Here is a 24838-nt window from a genome sequence, read left to right as displayed (position 1 = left end):
GTGCCAGGCTGACCTCTTCTAGATCCTGAGTCAGGTCAGCGGGTTTGGGTTTTGTTAGTTACATTGGTTGATTTTGTTTTCTGCTGTGTTCGGTGTACACACTTAGCAGCCATCCACTTCTGCTCAGAGCTAAAAGGGTATTCAGCTTTTCTGATATAATCCTGTTGAAGTGCATCAAGACCCATCTTCACTGCAAGAGCAATTAAGGCTCCTTACGTTGGTTTCCCCATTAGAGTGTTGTTTCTAATTACAGCATCATTGCACACACAGCCCTCCTCAACAATTCTGCTAACAGATGGGTTGTAGAATCCATGAACAACATCACCATCAACAATCACTTCCCCAAATGGATTGTAGCCAACTCCAGTAACCTCAGCACGCAGGCCATCTGAAGTAAATATATGGGTAACAGTCATTTTGTTCTTCATCAGTGTTCCAGTTTTATCTGAACAAATCATGTTACAGCAGCCCAGAGTTTCAACAATAGGTAGTATTTTCACAATGGCCCTTTTCTTCACCATTCTCATAACACCAAGGGCTAGAGTCACTGTGACCACAATGGGAAATAGAAATATATTCCTATCAAAATTTCAGCAGCTTTTTTATGAACCTTGGGAAGCTGATTCTAAAACAAAAAGAAAAACAAAGGGATAGGAGCTTTCTTTCAGATAGTATTTTACTGGCAAATTCTATCTCTTTATTTTTACCTTTCTGTGGCTTTATAATTTAAGTGTGTCTCTTGTAAACAGGGATTATAAACTAGATTTTTTAAAATTATACTGATGATTTTTCTTTTAGCAGAAGACTTGAATCCATTTATATCTATTCTAATAAACTATATATTAAGATATATAGTTTATTTTTGATTTTCAATCTGTTTTATATTTTCCTACCTTTTCTGTGATCCTATTTTCTTGTTTTCTTTTGTATGTTTTTTTTCTTTTTTCTTGCTATCAATTTGATGATAGGGAACACTAATTTTAACTCTAAGTAAAATGCTATCCTCCCTCACCAGAAGAATTCTATTTTTCATATTAGTAGACTGTATTATGGGGAAAAATTGTACTCAGTGAGTTGTCAATAAAATATTTGCAGAAATTACTTTTCTTGCTTGTTACATAAATACCTACACAATATCCTTGATATTGTCTTTTGACCCAAAAAGCCTAAAATATTTACTACCTGGCCCTTAATAGGAAAAGTTTATAATGTATACACTTTATTTCTATTCTACTAGTGGTTGCTCTAGATTTTCAACTTGTATATATAATTTAATGAAGTCTCAATAAAATATCTTTCTTCCAGAACAATATAAGAAATTATTAAAATGGCTTCCTCTCTCCCAACCTGTGTTTAAGTTTTATCTTGATTTTTTTTGTTTCCACAAATTAGACATTATTATTGTCATTGTTTTATACAGTCAGTGCTATTGAGATTTAGCCCCATGCTTAGCATTTGTTTTGTTGAGCATTTCTTCTCACATCTTCTATTTTGGGAGTATTTCCTTTAGAACTTTCTTTAGTGGGGGTTTGTTGCTATTGAATAGGTCTCTTGGTTGACTTTTTTGTATCCTGTTAGTACTCTCAAGATTTTGTTCCACATTTTTCTACCTGATGCTGTAGTTGTTAATATTGGGTTGGCCAAATTTTGTTCAGGTTTTTCCATAAGATGTTATGGAACAGACTTTTTAGCCAACACAATAAATTGATTGTTGATCTAACTTGTCATTCTTTTATAGACAGTTCATCTTTTCTCTCTAGCTGCTTTGAAAACATGTGGTGGTGTGCTGGTAAATGTTTAGCATTAGCTCTCTAGGAAAAAAAATTCTGTATAGATAGGTAGTTTATTCTAAATTTTACTGATATATGGTATGTATAGCACACAATTTACAAATAATAAAATATGTAATACTCCTTATTGTAAATTCCATTTAGCCAGTTGATTCTCACAGAATTGTTTTCATTGATTTTTACTAAGCTCTTACACCTTTAGCCAGCCTATAGTTTCAATTGACAAACAAGTGTAGTTCCACAATGAATGCTGATTGATATTTTCATTTACATGAGCAAGAAGGTCAAAAGTGAGCAACAGAGGGATATGTCTCACTTATTCACCAATGACATTAGCAACTTCTTTGCTGAATCAGGTAATAGTTTTTAAATACTGGAAGAATATTTCCCCAATTTTTTTTATGCTAGTTAGTGTAACAGCTCAAAGCACAGCACACTGCATTATTAACATCTTCTCCATCATTTTTTAAAGTCTATATAATCAACGAGTAGTCAATAAATCTCTGATTTGTAGCATTTGCTGATCTCTGTAGTGTAAATACTCCCATCATGACTGACTTCAAGCTACTGATAAGATGTCACTGTATGTGGAGTTGGAAACAATATGCAGTAGCACACTGTTATAGTTCTACCATACAGATACAATTTACATAAATAACCCCGAGGGCATAACCGCTACTGGTCCGCGGCCTGTTAGGAACTGGGCCGCACAGCAGGAGGTGAGCTGTGGGTGGGCGAGCGAGGGAAGCTTCATTTGCTGCTCCCTTTCACCCCCCATCGCTCACATTACCGCCTGAACCGTCACTCGCGTTACCGCCTGAACAACCCCCAACCAGCCCTGTCCGTGGAAAAATTGTCTTCCACGAAACCGGTCCCTGGTGCCCAAAAGGTTGGGGACCCCTGGCATAAATCACAGTTAAATGTAACAAAATAGTTAGGAAAGTGGTACGTTTTGAGTATTTATTGCCTTTGTTTTTAATGGTATTTTATTGTGCATTTGTATCATTTGATTTTAATAATGGATGTGGTTAAAACTGGCTTGCAAAATTCCTGAAAATTTAACAATAAACTCTTCCAACTCAATATGACCCAGATCCAGCATATCACTATCATTTCCTGGGTTTGATTCACTGGTTAGTGTCTTTCATCAGCTCCGGAAATGTCTCATCCATTATCTGTTCAAATACTGCCTTTTCAAAAATCCTATTCCATTTCCAATAGGGCTTTCAAACTCTCTGATTTTTGATACTCTCTTGTTTTGACTGACTTTTGATGCCTCCTTTTCTTTCTTTAAGCATATTAAAATACTTATTTTATATTCTCTGTTTGATAATTCCAATATCTGCAGTCTTTGCAAGTATAATTTCAGAGTTTGTTTCTTCTTCAGGTTTTTGATTTTGACTTAGTTCCTCACATTTTGTGATTTTCCTTTGTGAACTCACATTTTGCCCACAATCTTTTCAGAATACTTTTAAGGTGATGTACATTTTGGCCACAAATCTATGTGAGGACAGGCTTGTGGTTAAGAGTTCTCAGGGCCGATTTCCTCCTGCCCTCTCTGCTCCTACTTTAACTCAGGGCCAGGGAAGCTGACTAGGTTTCATGATTTTACTCTATGGGGCAAGATTTTTTTCTAGTTCACTCAGTGAAGGTGTCATTTTAAAAAAAAATACCCGTGCTATTCATAGGTCTCTGATCTCCTGGGTTCTGGCTCTAGTCCCTATAACTCCCAAAACCCAAGTTCTTGGCTTCCAGGGATGGGCAGATAACCCTGGGAAACTGCTGTTTTCAGTGCTTTCTTCCCACATTGAATTAGTGCTTTCTCATATTTTTTACTTTGCTGCCAGCACTGCTATGCATTACAATGATGATTTGATATTTTAGCCATCATTTCTGAAATATTTTATGCCAGGAATGTTTCTTTGGACATCTAGTCTACTATACTGCTGATTAACCATGTTTAGAACCTAAATTGGGGATTGGATTCTTGTGGAAAAGTATAAGAGCCAGGGAGACCAGCTAAGAGGCTGATGCAATAGTTCAGTTTAAAGCTAAAAAGACCTGAAGTAAAGAAAATTTCAACAGAGGGTGAGAGAAAAAACTGAAGTGAAGAGAGATCTCTGAAGAGGATTGTCAGGGTTTAGCATACAGAAGTTGGGTGAGAGAAAGAGAATCAAGGATGACACCACAATTTCTAGCTCAGTATTTTGATCCATCAGAGATACAGCTTATAAAAATCATGTTAAATATTCTCCAGAGTGAACCTGAATAGGATTAGATTTGTTTCAAAATCCTATTAATTTTTTAAAAATGTGTTTACAGGCATGGAAAGAACAAAATAGGTTAGCTGAAGAGGAACGCTTAAAGGAAGAAAAAAAAGCAGACAAGGAGAGTAAGGAATCTGGCAAAAAGAAAGGCAAGGAAAAACCAGAGAAAGAAGATAGTAGGAATTTCAAGAGAAAAAAATTTTTAAAGGAGAAATTGAAAGAAGAGCAAATAAAGATCCCGGAAATAACAGAGGAGCCCCTCCAGGAACCAGAACCTGAGATCGTTTACTCGGTAAAATCAATTTTATAAAAAGCTCCTTTGGATCATTCCAAATTGTTTGGGGAAGAACACAGCTTTTGTGGAAACATAAGGTTTTCAGTCTTCACTGCCACCACAGAGGCCTTGGGGTTTCTTCTAGTATAGAAGATCTCAGACATGTAGTCCATCCTGTGATACCTAGGACCTTCTTTGCAGAGGGTCACCAAGACAGGAACACCCTTAGGCCAGTTTTTCTTGAGTGCCATGAAGCTAGGTTTCTAGGGGATGGTAAAGATGGAAATTTGACACAAAAGCATTCACTTAGGTTTATGTAAATAAGCAACTGTGATAGGTCAACATGTTATCAAACCAAACTTGGGTCCACTTGCCTGCACACGGTAACGCCAGTCTACTGACACCGGGTCGTGGTGAAGGAAAGTGCAGCGTTTATCACAGGGCACCAAGCAAGGAGTCCTGGGCAGCTAGTGCTCAAAACAACCAGCTTCCCGATGGGTTTCAGGAAAGCATTTTTAAAGGCCAGGTGAGGGAGGGAAGTCGCAGGGTATGTGACCATCTCCTGAAAAATTCTCTGATTGGTTGATGGTGAGGTAACAGGGCAGTGTCACAGGGGTTAACATTATCAGTCCTTAGGCACCAGTAGGTCTGGGGGCTATGGTGCTCATGGTCATCAAGTACAATAGTTCATTTCTTCCATTTGGTGCTGGTTTTAGTATCTGTAAGGCAATTCAGGAAATGTGCCTCAAATACTATTTTCTAGGTACTTCAGAGGAGCTAAAGGAGAGGATATGGGGGAGGAGTCTGTCCCAGGAAGGCCCCATAGGGTCCTGCTCAGTTACAATAGTGGACAAAGAAGTTGGCTTTTTCTGTCTCAGATGATGGGACTCGCTGAGTACATTGGGTTATCACTCTGTATGCACCCACGTTTCTTGCCTGTATACTTTTGTGAAAACTTCCCTTTGCCAATCTCTCCCTCAAGCTGTTTTATGAGAAAAACCTAATCAGGAAAAGATTGGAAAAAAAGTAACAGCCCTTGTCCTTTCTAGTTACTACTCTGAGCCAGTTGTTCTTAAGCTTTATCATGCATCAGTATCACTTGGAGCTCTATTAGTGACACTTAGTAAAAAAAAAAAATAAGTCTTTAACACATGACCTTCTAAAATGTAAAGTATCAATACTCCTCAGTATATTAGCTCTCTTTAAACAGAAAATTAACAGCCAATGAAAGAGAAATTGATAACTTTTCGCACTGCCTTGGCAATAGTCCAATGATTTGATTTGCACTGGGTTATGAGGATGCTCCAATGAACAGAGTTTAAAATCATGGACCTCCTTTAATTCTACCTGTCATTATAACACTACAGGAGGTGCCAAAGATAAGATAGACACTGGCCTCTGAGTCTACAAAGTGACAGACAAATCATTTAGCAGAAATTAGGCTTATGGCAGCTTTAACTGGCTTACATGGATGACCTAATTTTTGTCAATTACCATTCCACACTCAAAGCATGATGTTTTCTTTTCTAGTTTCGTGGATACAACATGGGAGAAACACCAGTCCAAATCTCAGGAACAAATTATTATCTGTATCCTTCCGATGGAGGGCAGATTGAAGTAGAGAAGACAACATTTGAAAAAGGTACATTTTGAAAGCAGCTCATTTATGGTTTGGAAGACATTAACCCATTTCAGATAATCCTGGGGCCTTGTACTCCTGAGTATGATAGGTGAGAGTAGTAATGCGCCCCCAGTGATTCATTTTTGCACAGTGTTCCCCACTTTCAGACTTCACACTCTTCTGTTGTAATAGCCTCTGCAAGGCACAGGCCAGCCATGAGGTTACCTGGGCACACTAAGACAAACATTCCAGTTGTTAAAATATGAAAATATTTCCATAGGGTTGGAAAATAGTATAATAGTAACTGCAGTAAGCAAATCGTTACTTAATAATGTTAATTACAACACATAGTGTTATCTCAGAAACTAAGCACATACTGTGAATTTCGAGCAAATTCCTGATTTGGTTTCTGGAGCACAGAGTTTGGGGGCCTGCTGCTGATATCCAGTTATTTTTGCTATAAAGAAATTGCCTCTGGATTCAGAAGTCATTAAGTGGGAGGGAGGTCTTGGAGATGAGCTGAGGAGGACCTAGTCTGGACAAAGGAAATGCTTCATTCTCCCCAAGGGAAGAGCAGATCTGGGCTCTAGGGAACTTACTGGGGACATCTTGTAGAGCCTCTCTTTTCACTATGCTTTAAAGATTTCTTAGGATGGGTTTGAGGACCTGGGTTTTATTTGACAGCTTATTGTCTAGTAGGGAGCTGTGGTCTCTGAGAGCTGGGAAGAGTCAGTGGGGAGGGAGTGTGAGCAGGATACTGTTTAATGTCCACAAGATTATGCAACCCAACAAGGGACACCAGGGCTCCTCCCACCCACACTCTGTTTGTGACACCAGCCCGCCCCTTCTCACTCCCTACCCTTCCTCCAGCCCTTCTTAATTTTCCTTCCTTCCTCCCTTCCTCCCTTCTTCCCTTCTTCCCTTCCTCCCTCCCTACCTTGCTTCCTATCATCAAATGACCATCAATTTAATGAGGAAATCATTACAAGAGTGAGAATGCTATTCCTTATGTGGAATCATGGCTCAAGCATCATTAGATAGTAACTGCCACATCAAACAAAAGATCCTACCAATGATTTTTAAAATAAAAAGGCCTACAAATTATTCAAATTATTTAAAGAATGGTTTGTGGTACAACTTATATCAAATGCCAGACTGTTTTATTGTATAAGGTTTGTTTATTTAAAACATGAAAGGGGGGACTTCCCTGGTGGTCCAGTGGTGAGGACTCCGGCTTCCACTGCAGGGGGTGGGGCTTCGATCCCTGGTCGGGGAACTGAGATCCTGCAGGCCACTTGGTGCAGCCAAAAAAAATAAATAAAGATAAAGACATTTAAAACATGAAAGGGATTTTTATTAATAGATAGGTGTGCATATTTATTTATATTACAATATTTTTTAGTGTTTAATATTTTGAATATCAACCCTGGGTGTAGGGTACAAATAGTAGTAATTAAAAATGGAACTCAGAATCACAGAACTGAGAAAAGCACTGGACTCAAGTTTTAAAATGCTATGTTCCATTTTCAGTAACCATTCTTTACTCTTATCAATATTTGCATGTGCATATAATATATATGTTTCAGATGGTTCATAGTAAGTATATTTTTATCTTAATTCTATCAACTTTGAGATATGATCATTCAATGAAAGTTGAAAAGAAAAGGCTGGGTTAAAGATAAAAGAAAAAAGCTGGAAGAGGAGACAAAGAATGAGTCAGAACACTAGCAGAAAATGTGTTGTTTGGGAAATTCTTATATGTTCCTACTAACAATAATAACTACTGTAACTAACATTTATGCAATTCTTTATCAATTACAAAATCCTTACACATTAACCATCATGTGTGATTGATCATAAAGTTGAGTATAGGTTTACCTTAGCCAATTTACTCTCCCTTCTGTAATTTGACTTTAGGTATGAGCAGAAAGTCTGCAAACATCTCCCTGATCCACCTGCTGTTTCTTCCTGGAATTCCACCATCACTTTATTCTTTTAGGTATCTTTTTATAAAAGTGGTGATATCCCTAGGTATTTCTAGTCCCTGACTTAAATGCTATGCTGCATTATTTAGAGGTCTTATCACAGAGCTTAATTGGGGCATCACAATCAGCCCATTCTCTATCCCATGATTCTTCTCCAGGCCCAACTTTTATCAAAGTGAAAGTGAAAAAGGACAAGCACAATTTTTTAATTCATTTAAGAGACCCTAAGAAAATTGTGAAAAAGGAGAAAAAAGAGGATTATCCTTCAGAAGATGAGAAAGAAGAAAGAGAAGGAGAACAACATTTTGAAAAAGGTAAGCAGCTGCGTCTTTGAGGCAGCGGGTATCAGTACTTCCACCATAGGTCAAACCTATCCACCTAACAGAAACACATGCATCCCTGGCAGGTAGCATGTGTAATTTTTACAGATGATAACTAAAGTGTTTTGCCATCTTGTTTATATACAATTTCCCTAATGTAAAAGGGATATACATTGTATATATAGCCCATCTATAGTGGGCTGCTTACTTGGTTTTGCCTCCTCTGGGAACCCAGCTCTTGATTCCAGCTGACATGCAGAGTCTACCTTGCCTGGCTACCTTTTTGTAGCAACATTGAGTTTGCAATGTCCTTTCTGGCCTGAATTTTGTTTTATGCACTGTACCAAGTGCAATCTCTAGGACTCAGGTCCTTATTAATTGATTGCTACTGAAGGTTTGGCTTCTCTGCAATACTGACTGTGAATGATAGGCTTTCTATCTATGCTCTATCACTTGGATCTCCATGTAGTATCAATTTTCTTAAACTGCAAGAACAAGAAAAAAATCCTGAATTTGGCCATGAGCATCTCTACCTGCTTGTAGATGAGAGTTCCAAGTGGGTGTCCATTGATCATACACCATGAAACTTCTTGATAACACCATTTAACATGTCCCAGCAACACCAGCTGAAAAAATTAATTGCTTCTTGCCCAGTGTAGGCTATACCTGCAAATGGAGATGAATTAATTAATACAATGCTTTTGGACTCAAGTTAGTAATAAGTAATAAGATCAATAACTAAATCTTGCTAATAAATTTAGTTATAGTCACAGTGTTTTATAAATTCAAGGTAAGAATACAATGTTTGACAAGTTTGAATGTACCCAAGAACTTAAAAACAGAAATTTAAAAATTACTCTTCTTTGTTTTATCTGATATAAAAATATATGGCTTAGTATAAAAATTAGGAAATATAAGAATACTTTAAAAAGATGACAGTTGCTCATAATTCTACCACCCCAGCAGTAACCACTATTCACAGTGTATTTCTTTCACTTTATCATGATGAACAATTTCCTATTCATTAAATATTTTTTAAAATAATATTATAATAACTGTATGATGCATAATCTATAAAAATATCAAACCACTATGCTGTGTACCTGAAACTAATGTATTATTGTAAGTCAATTATACTTTGATTAAAAAAATATATATCTAAAGATTCAAAAAAAACAAGACTTTTGAATGATTTCATAATAATTCATTGGTATTTGTACATATCATTATTTACTTAATCATATCCATGCTTTTACATATTTGGGTGACTTCCACTTCACACTGAGTTTTGCTTACATTTCTTTTTGATAAAACAAAAATGTCCTTGATTTGATTTTATCTTTTAGAAGAATCAAATGCAGAGAATAAAGCTGTCAGCAAGTTTGGATCTTTTTCTGCCATCTTGGAAAATGGAATCTGCCTCTCAATAAGTTACTATGGATCAAGTGGAATGGCGCCAGGTAAATTAAACACAACAGAAAGGATAAGTGTCCCGTGACCAAGGGCAGCTGCCCACCCTCCATCAGCTTACTTGTTGATAAACATGTTCTTATTTAATGCCCCTCATTTCCTAAGCAGTGGGAATATATGTGTGTGTACATACATATGTGTGTGTACATATGTATGTACGTATATAATCTTTCATATGTAGAAAATAACAATAGTTTGACATTTTAAATAGCACTTTTCATACATATAATCTCACATATAACCACATGTACATACATATCAGTTATCTTTGTTAACCCATGAAAATGTCTGTTAGGTGGTACCAAAAAAACCATGATTTGCCAAAGATTCCTCTTGATTTTCTACAGAATAATATTTCTATGAATCCTGTGTTTATGGAACTCCTCAATGTGCTTCAGAACATTAATCTTAAAGGAGCCATTCATTGGACATCTTGAAGGATTTATTTACCCTACTCTTCATAAACAAATTCTCCAACTGGAAGCTATTTCCTTACAAACCCCAAAATGACCTGTCATTTTACCAAGAACCAGTTAGGAAATCTTGTGGGTTCTCATACATTTTAAAGGGATCTAACCACAAGAGATTAAGAAAAAAAAAGCTTTATAAAATCAAAAGATAATCCCTATGTTGTGTGACCTTAAACTACATGTGAATTGTGGTGATCCAATTATCTGCCGTACTATGTAGTTTCATTTCTCTAGAGACAATATTCCCATGGATCATTAATCCATGTTTCTTACCTTGTGCCAAGTATTGTAGTACTTTAGTGAGTTAGAGAGCCCATTAAATTTGTTAGAATTTTTGCTTTATTTGGGGTTTTGACTTTTAATTTTGTAGTTTATTCATTTTTAATGCAACACTTGGAAAAGTCATTTGTTGCCTAACAAATTATGTATTAAAATCCACAATCACACACAATCACTAACAAACCATACTCCTACTGAACAAGGTTATCATTATTTTACATTAAGATATTTACACTCTATAGCAACTATGTTGCTGCTATTTTCTAAGTGATTTACTTATTCTTGATCTAATCCTTAAATTAATATGTAATCTTTCCATTTAATACAGATGTTCCTAATTTCAGTTTATAGGTACTGCATTTGAAAATGTTTATAGTGTAGATAATAAGTAATGTTTTACTTCCTGTATATTAAAAAAGTTGAAGGCGTGAGTCTTTGTAAAAAATATAAATTCCTTAAGGATGCATATAATACTAATGTTTAAGAATGTTTAGCTGCTAGTGGCTAAACAAATTTCCAATCCAATTCCCCCCTCTTAATTCAATATATACAGCTCTCTAGAGCTTATTGATCTTGCTTAACTGAAACTTATGCCCGTTGATTATGATATTACTTTATGCTCCAATTTCCTTCTCTCCCCAGCCCCTGACAGCCACCATTCTACTCTTTGATTCTATGAATTCAACTATTTTAGATACCTCACATAAGTGGAATCATGCAGTGTTTGTCTTTCTATGACTGGCTTATTTCACTTAGCATAATGTGCTCACGGATCATCCACTTTGTTACACATTACAGAATTTCTTTCTTAAGACTTAACATCATTCCACTGCATGTATACAGCACATTTTATTTATCCAGTCATCTGTCAGTGGACACTTAGGTTATCTCCAGCTCTTGGCTACCCTAGTCTTTTTTGTGCCTTTCAGTTCCTTGATGAACTGTGCTCTCTCTTATCTCTGACCAATTGCCCATGCTGTGCCCCTTGCTCAGAATTCTTTCTCTTTCTACGTGCATCACCACTTTCAACAATGAACTTCCTCCTATACTTCAGGACTCAGATTACAGGTTACTTGCTCTGATGAATGCTTCACCCATGTGAACTGGGTCTTTGGAGTTGAGTGGAAATTGCTTAGGCAAAGAATCAAAGGAAGGGAATTCTATACCAGGAATAGCATGTGCAAAAGCTCAGTAGTATAAAAGCATGACACATTTGTGGAAAAGCAAACTGCACAGTACAGTCAGTCCTCTGTATCCCATATCTATGGGTTCTGAATTCACAGATTCGACCAACCTTGAATTGAATATATTATTTTTAAAAAATTCCAGAAAGTTGCAAAAAGCAAAATTTTGCCTCCAAATTTGCCCCATGCCAATCACTATGCGGAAGCCACGTGAATGAAGTGATGTGTAGGCACACCCTACTGTGGCCACCTACCACGTCACAGATCTGCACTCTCTCCAGTGCTCATTGTCTGAGCACTGCTGGTCTGGTGTCCCGTTCGTTTGCTACTTGTATTGTGTGTTCATGCTTGGTTTCTGTGAAAAATGGCTCCCAAAAAGCAGTTAAGTGGTCAAAACAATCCCTCAAACGCCCAGAGGGAGCAGAAAGTGCTGTCTCTCGACAAGAAAATACAAATCTTTGATCTGAAAAGTGGCGTGTGGCTTGCCAAAGTGGGATGTAAGGTCACTAAGAACGAATGGAACATTCTCACAGTAAAGCAGAAAGAAGCCGAAATTCATGGAAGGGTTAGAGCTGCCCCTACAGTGGCAAAAATGGTCTCGCAGGTTCATGACAAAGTGCTTGTATTTTGTATGTGGCTAGGGGACATGTTACAGAAGCATGTCCCTTTGGATGGCAAAATTACACATGAAAGAGCACTTAGCCTCTGTGAGCACTGTTGTGAAGGGTGAGGAGAGTCAGAGGAAGGAGTTGAAGGGCACTAATAGATGGCTGGTTAGCTGGTAAAATGCTGCACCCTCAAGAACTTAAAGATCACAGGAGAATCGACATCGGCCAGTGCCAAAGCAACATCAGTGTTCCCAGAAGAACTCAAGAAGAGAAAGGCTACCTTCTAGAGCAAGTCTTCAATTGTGATAAAACAGGCTGATGCCCAGTCGTACCTACATCCATCAGAATGCCAAGCAGGCCCCGGGGTTCAAGGACTGGAAAGCTTACCTTACTCTCGGGCTATGTGGCAATGCAGCAGGTCACATGATCAAGCCTAGTCTATGAGCAAACAACTCCTGGTCCCAAAAGAACAAAAACAAAAATTGTCCATGCTGTTCTGGCAGCACAACAGGAAGGCTTGGGTGACAGCCGTCTTGTTCTTGGAATGGTTCCACCAGTGCTTCATTCCTGAAATGAAGAAATACCTCAAAGAGAAGGAGCTACCATTCCAGGTGCTCCTCATAATTGACAATGCTCCCAACTAACTCAATTTCTCTGCCTCATTGACAAGGAAGTGGAAGTGATGTTCCTGCCTCCTAACACTGTATCACTGCTGAAGCCACTCAATCAAGCCATCATCAAGGACATTAAGGCAACTTATACCTGCCTCACCTTCAGGAAGATTTGTGCTGCCCTTGGTGCTAACCCTGATTGCAACATTGTGGATTTAGGGACTTCCCTGGTGGTGCAGTGGTTAAGAATCCACCTGCCAATGCAAGGGATGTGGGTTCCATGCCTGGTCCAGGAAGATCCCACATGATGCAGAGCAACTAAGCCCGTGCACCACAGTGACTGAGCCTGCGTTCTGCAACTACTGAAGCCCACGCGCCTAGAGCCCGCACTTGGCAACAAGAGAAGCCACTGCAATGAGAAGCCCATGCACCGCAACAAAGAGTAGCCCCCGCTCGCCACACCTAGAGAAAGCCCACACACAGCAACAAAGACCCAATGCAGCCAAAAATAAGTAAATAAATAAATAAATTTATAAAAAATAAAAATAGTGGATTTATGGAAGAGCGTCACAATTGTGGTTGGAACTGTGCTTACTGCAGAGGCTGTAGGTGCCCTAAAGCCTAAGACAGTCAATGCATGTTGGAAGCCATTATGGAGTGAGGTAGTCGATGATCTCAGGGGCTTCCCCACTATTGATGTAGAAATCAGGAATATCTTGAATGTTGCAAGGGAAGTTGTGGGGGGAGGAGGCTTCTTTGACATGATCTAGGGTGACATCAAGGAACACATAGAAGAGTATAGAGGAATCCTTACCAACAAGGAACTCAAAGATCTGCCGAAGTCATCTACAGATGATTATGGTAATACAGAAAATTTAGAGGAAGCAGAGCCATCAATTTGGACACGTGAAAATATTGCAGTGCTTTTTGAATAGGTGCAAGTGTTAAAGGATATGGTCCTCAAGTACAATCCTTTGATGGACTGAAGCCTCTGGTATCCAAGGTATAGCAGTATGCCAACAATCATTGCAAGACTTGTTTGATGATGCAAAGAAAAGGAAGAAACAGCTTCCTATAACAGTGTTTCTAACTAAAGCATCTGCAGTTGTGAAGCCTAGAACTTCAATGCTTGAAGATCCTCAGCCCTCAACCTCCAGATATCCTGACATTAGTATTATTCAGCCTCCTCCAAAGTGACAGTGCCTGCAATTGGAACCCAATTCTCCTGACTAGATTATCCTTCTGACATCCTATCAGAAGACTTAACTCAGCCTGATGTCTCACCTCTTACCTAGAGTGCCACACATCTCATCGCCTTGCCACATCGGTACCATAGACACCATATAGCTAATCATCGTCATCATCATCATCATCATCATGCAAGTGTAATCAAGACAGGAGAACTAGGGTTTTGGTGATTGTTAACACTATGTGTGTGTGTATGTGTGAGAGAGAGAGAGAGAGAGAGAGAGAATTTTTTTTTCTATGATATTATTTTCTATATGTATTTTAAATATTCTGTGTTTTATTCCATGTATTTCTCTTTTGGGTCATTAAACAAAAGCCATCTGTAAGTGTTGAAAGAAAGATAATGTTATGTTGTTGCTGATGTGTACCATGTAGTTAAGCACATGATGGTTGCATGATTCCATCTGTACTGAACATGTACAGACTAATTTTTTGTCATTATTTCCTAAATGATGCAGTATAATAACTATTTTATAGCATTTACATTGTATTAGGTATTGTAAGTAATTTAGAAATGATTTAAAGTATATGGGAGAATGTCCATAGGTTATATGCAAATAAATACTACACTATTTTATATAAGGGACTTGAGCATCCACAGATATTGGTATCCATGGGGTGTTCTGGGACCAACCCCCTGTGTATATTGAAGGACAACTGTATAAAGTACAGCTTGTATGGAAGTGTTTTGTGGCAAATGCCTTTCTTCTGGTTTCCCCTGTTGCTCTGTACTTTTCCTATCACAGACTTAACACACGACATTGAATACCTGAGGTTCTCTTCATCTGAACTTCTCATTACATTACAAGTTCCTGATGTCTCATTCATCACTGGTTACCCAATGCATGGTACATAGTGGTAGGTACTCAGTAAATATTTACTGATTGAGTAAATGGATGGGGATGAGAGGGAGGAGTTTCCAGCTGCCTCTAACTAGATGCCATTCGCTATATACATTCTGTACTTGCTATGAGTCAGGCATCTTGCTGGCACTGAGTCACTAAGATGAATAAAACCATGTTACATCTACTCAAAGAATTCATTGTCTAATGGGAACAGAAACCATAAATAGTGAAATAACTGCATAAGTGCTAGAAATTATACGTAAACCAAGTACTGGGGACAGCCAGAAAATACTTGAGAGAGAAAGCGTAGCATCTGAGATGAGACTTTATAGATGAGTAGGAACTATCCTGACAAAGCAGCAAGGAAAGGGAATTCTAGACAGTAAGAACCATTTGTGTAAATACATAGTTGGGTAAAAGCATGACATCTTTACAGAAAAATGAGAAGTTGAGTGTGACTGGAGTGGAGGAGGGTGAGCATTGTGTGTCCTATAAGATTTGTGAGCGCCAGAGTTTTTTAAGTACGAAAAGGGAAGTGACATGAAAAGATTTCATTTTAGGAACATAATCATAGTGATAGTTTGGAAAGTACACTGAGGTGGTGGCATTAGGAAACTGCTACAAAAAAATCAAGCAAGAGAATCAGAATATGAACTAAGGTGGTAGGAATAGATGGGAGGGGCATGATTTGAGAGAAATTTCTGAGCGCTCCGTGACTGGTTGGATGTATAGGGTGAGTCAAAAAGAGAAAATGCATACAATCTCAATGTCTAACTTGAGAAACAAAGTTCATGATTGGTCATGGCATTGACTGAGGTTGAGAACATAGGAGGGAGGGTTATCTGCTTGGAAGAGGAGAGACTTACTGATTTTGAAATGTCTCCAGTACCACAAGCAGGGGGAGATGTCTAAGAGCAGTTGGAAATACAGATCTGAAGCTGAGAAGAAAGCTTGTGCCCGGCAATGTAAATTTTGCAGTCATTCAAATGTAGATGACAGCAGGAGCCCCAGTAGTGAACAAGGTACTCAGATCTAATAGAGATAATAAAGGCTCTCAGCCCTCACTGTGTATCACAATCACATGTGATTGTGTTTCACAACTATAAATGCCTGGGCCTTGTCCCCAGAGAGTCAAGGTGGGGGCCTGAGCATTTCGTTTAATTCCATGAAAAATGATTATGGGCAGCCAGAGTTGAGAACATCTGTTGTGTAATGAGAAGGGGGGAAAAAACTGGGACCTACCAACATTTAACAAAGAGGATTAGTTAGTAAAGGAGACTGAGAAAAAAGTAACCAAAGAGATAAGAGGAGATCCAGGTGGGAGTGTTACCCTGGAACCCAGAAGAGAATATAACCTAAGACGTAAGGGGATGCTTGGAAGTTTCCAACATAGTTCCTCCATGGATTGGCTCTCCTTTTAGAATTCTGACAATCCATTAAACCCAGAATAAAATTAGTCTTCAATAAGAAAACTTCTTTTATCATCTCAGCCAGAAATAATCTATTTCTTTTCTAAATTTCCTTGTTTGTATCTCTTATGTTTCTATTTAATATGTCCTTGTATTAAAGCTATTTGAGTACAGATCTTAGACTATTTTGACTTCATAAGGTCCTTTGTTTTTCTTTTTCATTGTTATCCACTGCTCCACACGTTTTACATATGAGCCTCAATAAATATTTCTCAAAAAAATGAAGAGATGGTTACTGCCCTATCATTAGGAGTTTACAATCTAGATAGGGAGGGAAGAGTGTGTGAAATCATGACTCAATCAAATACATCGAAGTATTAAGTGCCTCAAACTTCTAAGCTACAATTTTGATTTCTAAATCAACTAATTACCCCTGAAACCTATCCAACTGATCAGTCCTACTCAGCAAGGTAAAAATTGCCAAGTGGTATAAATGTTTGAGATGTAAATTTTATTTAACAAACATATCAAATATAAATGTCTAATTTACTTGTTTCTCCTCTTTCTCTTTATAGAGGATAAGGATCCTAACTTGGAAGCAATGTTGAATATCCCATCAGCACATACTCCAACAGTAATTCCTGTTATAGTGAGTATTCCTCAAAGCAAAGGAAAAGGGAAAACAAAAAGCAAAGAAAAACCCAAAGAATCTCTTAAAGAAGAGGAGCTCCCAAAGGAAGAAGAGAAAAAGGTAAGTGGACCTTGCCATGTATTCCCAAACTCTGCTTCTGCCTCAGTGTTAACTTTTTTAAAATCATGAGTTATGTCAATAGTGTCATTACAGTACATGTATTTTACTGTGCAGATTCTGTAACACTCCTTGTACTTTCAGTTTTGAATGGACAAGAAGAGGTCTGCACACAGGAGTTGAATTCCCACACCAGGAGTAATACTGTCTTAAACAAACTGTCTCAGGTCATTCATTTCAAACTCAGAATAACTAGTTCAACCATTTTCCCACATTGGATCTTGGATGTTCTTTGCTTAGATGGTCAAGTTCCTACCATTCCTTATTTTCAATACTGAATTTAATTCCATTGAGATAGACAACAATTGGAAGGGGAGGATCTCTAACTAAATAGTGGAAACACTTCTGTTAGATAGATCTAGACTTAGATACTGATGTACTAAGAATTCAGCAAGACTAAAGGACAACCCACTTCCAGTTAAAGAGCAGTCCACCCTCTACCTCTAACCCTTCACCATATGCAAACAAGCACACACACATGCACACACACACAAACACACACACTGACGTGCTTGAGAGCTCTTTGACTCTAAACATTTTCCTAATAGAAGTATATAGATCAAAAGAGTTTCTAAAAGAACGACAAGAAGGAAACTACTGATCAAATCTTGACTCTTTCAGTTTTACTAGTACAGTTGTACAGTTTGTACAATGTACAAATTCTCAACTTATTAGAAAAAAAGTGTTAAAAAGTGATCAGGGACCTGGATTTCAGAGCCTGACCCTTTGAAAGTTATGGGGTTTGAATGTTACTTAGCCTCTGCACCATATTTACACAGCTTTACTAGATGAGTTTTCTCAAGCTAGGACACTTGACCCTTAAGTAGAAATGTTCAAGTACTGAGTAGAGTATCCCCAGGTAACTCATTAATTTAGCTGAAAGCAATTTGGTGGCAAACCAGTCGGTCCACCCAACATTGTTTTAAATTGATGACAATGAAAGGGTGGGGGGATAATTACTTGTTTTGAACGTAATGACACATTTGTCATGGCTTGTTTGTGTCTTTGAGCAGTATTGTTCATTTTACAGAATTTCATAAGCTTTTACCTCTTAATTTTGCTTCGTGTTTTTAATTGATTATCAGCCAATGATCCAGATTTTATTCTCTATTAATAACAAAGGCAGGGCTTCCCTGGTGGTGCAGTGGTTGAGAGCCCGCCTACTGATGCAGGGGACACGGGTTCGTGCCCTGGTCCGGTAGGATCCCACATGCCGCGGAGCGGCTGGGCCCGTGAGCCATGGCCGCTGAGCCTGCGTGTCCGGAGCCTGTGCTCCACAACGGGAGAGGCCACAACAGTGAGAGGCCCACGTACCAAAAAAAAAATAATAATAACAAAGGTAGAACAACCTAAATGATCCACAATAGAGGACTAGAGAGAATAAATTAAAGATCCAACACTGGGGGATCAGTTGGAATGATTTTAGTGGCAAGCCGCTAAGCAAATCAACTGGAAAAACTGAAAGGATTATCGTTAGGCGTGGGTTGGAAGTAACGGAATAATTTTCATTCTGGAGTACATATAACCAAACAAGGGATTCAGGCATAGTGAGCATAAAATTATTTAGAATTTGTTAAGTAGACACACCCAAACCCTCATTAAAACTTATAAATAATCTTTTTTATTGTGTTTTATTATTTTTACTTACTACAAAAGCAGTGTATGCTCATTATAGAAAAATAAAGACACATATCCTAATAGCATAATGTCTCTAGCATCCAAACTGTAAGAATCACACAAGGAAGGTGGTGGGGATCTTGGTCAGCCCTTACATCTACATGTCCAAACTGAGACATCTTTCAAGGCCTAGTTCAAGCTTCAGCTCCTCCATGATCCTTTCCTAATTAGTCTCATTAACTTTGATATCTCCCTTTTCTGAGGAAAGATGTGCCAACCATTTGGTACTGTTATTTAGCTGTTTCATATTCCTGTGTGCCATTCTACAGGCAAAATATCAATTGCACAAAGGTAGAGATTCATGCATCCTTATAGGCTCCACTGCAGGGCTCACTAGTCCTGGGTAAGTCATAGTCTAAGCATTCAGCAAGTCTTTGTTTAGTCATAATAAATCAATACCTCATTTAGAAAATGACAGGAAATTATTCACATGTTGAACTATTTACAGGAAGAAGTAGAACCAGAACCTGTTTTACAAGAGACTCTTTATGTTACCACCTTCCAAAACCTGAACGTGTCTTGCCCCAATGGGCTCCAAGTGACCTTCATTGGGCAAGAGTTCCCAGGTGAGTGCTGGCCAGGAGGATGAGGAGGCAGGGGGAAAAAAGTCATATAGAAAACACTTCAGTCACCATTGAAATTGTGTATTTTCCTACCAGTTAAATAAACTTGTTGATAATGAATAATAGGTTAATAATAATAATGACCACCATTTTTGAGCACTTACTGTGGGCCAAGCACTATCTAAATACTTAACATACATGAAAAAATACAACTACTATAAGCTATGTCCTAATAATTTCCTTTCACAAAATAAAGAAATCAAGGCATCAGAAGGTTCAGTAACTTACCCCAGGTCCCTCAGTTCCTAAGTGGCAGAGATAAAATGCCATTCTTGGTCCAGTGGTGGCAAAGCCAGTGCTCTTAATAACTACTGTGTGGTCCTGTGTCCTTCCTCTACAAAGGGCCACAGGAATAGAACTTTGCTGGTCTGATCAAAACAAAGGACAGTGAGCACAGAGTAGGTAAAGATAAGTGCAGGTTAGATGGATGAAGGAAACCAGTCTTGTTCCCAGGTATCAGTATATACTTTTATAGGGTCTCTTGCTTCTGTTGATTCTGTATGTGGCTCCTAACCTATTAAGATGAATAAGTAAGTACAACAGGACTCCTTTAATTAACCTGATGCAGGGGGGCATCCACATTGGTGATTGATTTGAACATCATTTAAATGAAGACCCCCTATTGCAGTAGAAGTAGGAGAGTCAACAAAGCAAGCACGGAGCCGGGACTTGAGTTCTAATTAACTGTATGGCCCTTTCAGTAACTTACTGTCTTTGGACCATGTTTCTTCATCTGATAAATGTTACATTATATCAGTGAATCCTATTTTCACAACCAAATATGCTCTTTATTATAATTTCCTTATGTACCCCATATTTAAAAAGTGTATCAAAGAAAAAGAGTATGCTACTGAAAAATAATTCAATGTTGTATTCACTTGCCAGCCAAATGAGAAGAAACTTAATGTTGTAGTCGATCTATTTTAGCTCAGTTTTTCTTTTCACTGGGCTTTCTGAATTATTAAAAATAGACCATGAACCCTTGTTTCTATTTCCATGGATTCCTAGTGATCCAGGTTTTCCATGATGGAACCAACTGTGTGTGCTAAGACTGAAGGCCACTGACAGTCTTCCAAAGTCAAAGATGCTGTGAGGGAACTGAGAGGGATATTCTTTTTAAGTTTAAGGACATATTTGTTTCCTTCCTTGTTTTCTTGATTCTATTAGCAAACCACAGCTTAACACTTGTTTCACTGGTCTTTTCCATTAGTTTCATTTCCTAGTCTGATGTTTTCATCTTTATGTCAGGGTAGACAATGTGGTTAATAATAACTCTGCCTGGGGACTTCTCTGGTGGTGCAGTGGTTAAGAATCCGCCTGCCAATGCAGGGGACACCGGTTCAATCCCTGGGCCGGGCAGATCCCACATGCCGTGGACCAACTAAGCCCATGAGCCACCACTACTGAGCCTGAGCTCTAGAGCCCATACTCCTCAACAAAAGAAGCCACCGTAATGAGAAGCTTGTGCACCGCAACAGAATAGCCCCTGCTTGCTGCAACCAGAGAAAGTCCACGTGCAGCAACAAAGACACAACACAGCCAAAAATAAATAAATTAATTAATTTTTTTAAATGCTGTTGGATCCTTTAAAAAAATAATAATAACTCTGTAACAAATAATCTTTTTAAAACCCTCCATATATTGTGATTATCCTAATTCAAGTCTGAATATAATTACAGCATAAGTATCAAAGTAGCACTGTCTTCATAGGGTCAGCCTTGGGCAAGGGAGAAAAGGTCACACGGTGTAAGAAGAAAGAGCCTAGATTTGAGTTCTTGCCAGGGTGACCTTGGACAAGTCAAAACCCTCCCCACCTGAATTTCTTCATTTATAAAATAACATCATCTACTAAACAGAGTTGCTATAAATATTAAATGAGAAAATACTTTCTAATTTGCAAAGTATTATTCCAATGTTAGGTTTTTGCTTTTGTTTTTGGTCATGGTAGCAGTGGTTGTTTTTACAGCATAAGAAAATAGTTAAGCACGGAGATTTGGTTCAAATCTAAGCTCTACTCTTACCAGCTGTGTGACCTTGGAGAAGTTAGCCTCCATTTATTCATCGGAAAACTCTGGAAAATGAAAGTGTCTACCTTAAAGTGTTGTTGAGGTGGGCTGAATAAAATACATACACAAAGCAATTAACATATAGAGATATCTCAACAAATGTTTATTATTTTATTATTACTTCTGTGACTTGAAGGGTACCATGAAAGGTGCTTATTCCAAAATATTTTCCCACCAGCCTGATATAGTCCTTGAAATACCATCATTTCATATTAATAAACCACTTCTTTTCCTCCTGAACCAATGCCATATTATTTTAACTTTTAATACAGAAAAATATAATACATAATATAACAATTACTGATGTGCTGGCCAGACAAAATAAAGATTTCTTTTTGTCACACTTTAATCAAAATATATTTTTTAAATTACAGACACAGCTGTAACCCCAAATTTCCCTCTACTGTCTATTCCTTCTCTTTCTCCTATAGTGAACACTAACAAGACTTAGATTTTTGTGCAAATAGGTTTATACAAATGTGCTATATGTATGCCTTCATAATAATAAGTAATGTTAAGTTGTAGATAATGCAAAATTTACATAAATTATATTTTATTGTAAATATTTTTCTGCAAATAACCTTTTTATTCAATCTCTATTTTGGATATTCAAGGTGATACACATTTATCAAATGTATTTCTTTTAAAATCTAGATAACATCTCATCAAATGAATAGACTGTGATTTTTTAATAGACTCCATCACTGACAGACATTGGATTTTATGTTATTAAACCACTTTTTAAATGGAGAAGAGGAAATTATTCAGTTAGCGAAATCTGAGTAGCTGCTGTGTACCAGAAATTCTCAATAACAATACTTTCTTTTGGAGGAATTTATTAGGTGTTTTCTTCTTGATTGCCAGCTAAGAGTAGAACTCTGAGAAAAATCTGGACTTGGTTAGAGATGAGAAGGTTGAGTTAACTTTGAAAGATGATAAATGATTTAAGAAGGGCAAGCCTGAGTGAGTGACTTCCCCTGGGGCTCCAGGGACCTGGGGGACCCCAGGGGAACATTGTGCATCCAGGGTGAGAGAAAAATACCAATGGGGAGAAAAGGCAACATCTAAGACAGAATAACTCTCTCCCTTCCTAATTTTGCCTTGAAATGTTCTGGACGTCATTAGAAACACTGGCTTATACATGGAGAAAGTATGTATTAAGTACTTGTAAATGACCTTATTTACTACATGCGACTATAAGAAAGACAGCAAAGAACCAGTACTCCGGGCCATCTGTCATGACATGAAAACTGCCCTAGTAACCAGATGTAGACAAAAGAATGAAAACAATTAAGCAGGAAGATAAGATCCCAGCCATACAGCATTGCACGGTTCTCAGTAAGCTCTTTTTTCTTTTTAAGATCAATATGTTATAGACGAAGAACCCACTTGGGACATCATGGTCAGACAGAGCTACCCACAGAAGGTGAAGCACTATGAATTCTGTAAAACAGTGATGCCACCTCTGGAGCAGGAGGCATCAAGAGTTATCACCAGTCAAGGCACTGTTATCAAATACTTGTTGGATGGATCCACACAGGTAAAAGAATATGTTAGATAAATTACTCTTTCCTGCTGCAAAGTAAAATACAAACAAGCTAAAGGTGAGGAACAGTACTATGACAAGGAAGAGAAACAACTCATTTGAAAATGGATGATGCCTTAAAATGGCAAAGAATAATGTAGTTGGAAGAAAAAACACTGCCTTAGATGCTATACATACTATACATACTAGATAGATATTGATAGAAACTAAACGTTTAAATATGTGATGAAGTTTTAAATGTAGTCATTAGAAAAATTGAAATAGGGTAAATAATTTCCCAATTACATAGGGGAAGGGTGAAGAATGAAAACGTAAAACAAGTCAATCTGATAAAAGATAGGAAATGAAAAGAAACAAAATAGAAAGTAAATGGAAAACAAAGCAATATTATTGTGCTGGTTATTAATCTGTTGTCTCTGAGCTCCAAATCTACCCTTCTATAACATGCTTTATACTGCTGAGTCTGGATGTCAGCAAATAGCATTTCTTTGAGTTATTTTTAACCTATTTCAGTTTGACACACAGTATTGTTAACCAGTTTCTTCCTCGTTTCTGAGAATACTGAAAATTTTTGCTTTTTCTTCAGATTCTCTTCGCGGATGGTACTGTGAGCAGTAGTCCCAATTCAGGGCCTGTTGGTCTTCCTGCTGATGTGCCAGCAAGCCCTCGCAGCGGGGACTTGATGGACACGGTTTCTCAACAAAAATTGAAAACAGCACCATCAGAGACTGTCATCACAAAGAAAGGTAATAACCGAAGCCTCTCAATTTATAATGGATTTAATAAATCCAAGGGCTTAATAAATGCTCAATATTATTATTACACTTATCTTTTCATTGAATACATGCAAATTTCAGTGGGGATCACAGCATTACACATTGTTTCATGAATTGCTTTTATCTCTATGTAATAAATAGCAAACATTTTCCTATGTCATCATGTACCCTGACACGACATTAGTTCTAATACCTACACTACTGTTTTAGGGTTAGATGAGTGATCAGTGATATCAAGTCTCTGTATAAGCTTCTCTGTCCTTCTCTTTTCCCTGAAATCGCAAGAGGGCCACATCAGCTCCAGGCACAAGGGCCTCATGTCGTAACTTCCAAAGCAGAAAGGAAAGAGGGTGAACACAAGAGCTTTCAAGTGTCTCTCTTTATCAGGGAGGAAAATTGCCCCAGATTACACCAGTCTCCCCCACCCCCAGTAGGTCTCCTCTTATATGTCATTGACTAAACCTGGTTGGGGACCTAGGCTGGGAAAACAGCATCTGAAACTTTTGGCTTTTTTCTCAGGAGATGAGCACTACTAGTAAGGAAAAAGGAAGGTGGAGAAGAGTTGTGTAAGCAATCAACCATGTCTGCCATAATCTAAATTACAGACTTGCTCCCCTCCAAGACACTTGCAATTTATGCCCCTACCTCCAGCACAGTATGAAAGTGTCTGCTTCCTCATACCCTTGCCAATGCCGGGTATTGTCATTCTTTTCATGTTACTCAGTTTGATAGACAATTAATGCATCTTATTATTATATTAATTTGCATTTCATTGATTACTGATGAGATTAAACATTTAAAGATGTTTGTTGCTTTTTTTTTCTTTTTGTTAATTTTCTATTCACATCTTTCCTTGCTTTGCTTTTGGGATGTTCATCATTTTCATTTTAAGAGATCTTCATGTATAGGAGACGCACTTGTGTACTAGGCACAATTCTGGATACTTCAAAATATTAAATCA

General features: G+C 37.9%; 1 protein-coding gene across 1 annotated transcript in view; it reads left to right on the top strand.

Moving 5' to 3' along the window:
- Nucleotides 1–24838, top strand: part of SPAG17 (sperm associated antigen 17) — a 221521-nt gene that overhangs the window by 121629 nt on the left and 75054 nt on the right. The window contains exons 21-28 of the mRNA XM_060120028.1: nt 4113–4349; nt 5862–5973; nt 8096–8251; nt 9604–9717; nt 16957–17132; nt 19315–19432; nt 22917–23095; nt 23688–23847. Coding sequence (XP_059976011.1) covers nt 4113–4349; nt 5862–5973; nt 8096–8251; nt 9604–9717; nt 16957–17132; nt 19315–19432; nt 22917–23095; nt 23688–23847 — 1252 coding nt within the window. The remainder of the gene's footprint in view (nt 1–4112; nt 4350–5861; nt 5974–8095; nt 8252–9603; nt 9718–16956; nt 17133–19314; nt 19433–22916; nt 23096–23687; nt 23848–24838) is intronic.

The sequence above is a fragment of the Mesoplodon densirostris genome, chromosome 2 (genome assembly GCF_025265405.1).
Source record: "Mesoplodon densirostris isolate mMesDen1 chromosome 2, mMesDen1 primary haplotype, whole genome shotgun sequence".
Taxonomy (NCBI): domain Eukaryota; kingdom Metazoa; phylum Chordata; class Mammalia; order Artiodactyla; family Ziphiidae; genus Mesoplodon; species Mesoplodon densirostris.
This window is presented reverse-complemented; position numbering and strand designations above follow the sequence as displayed.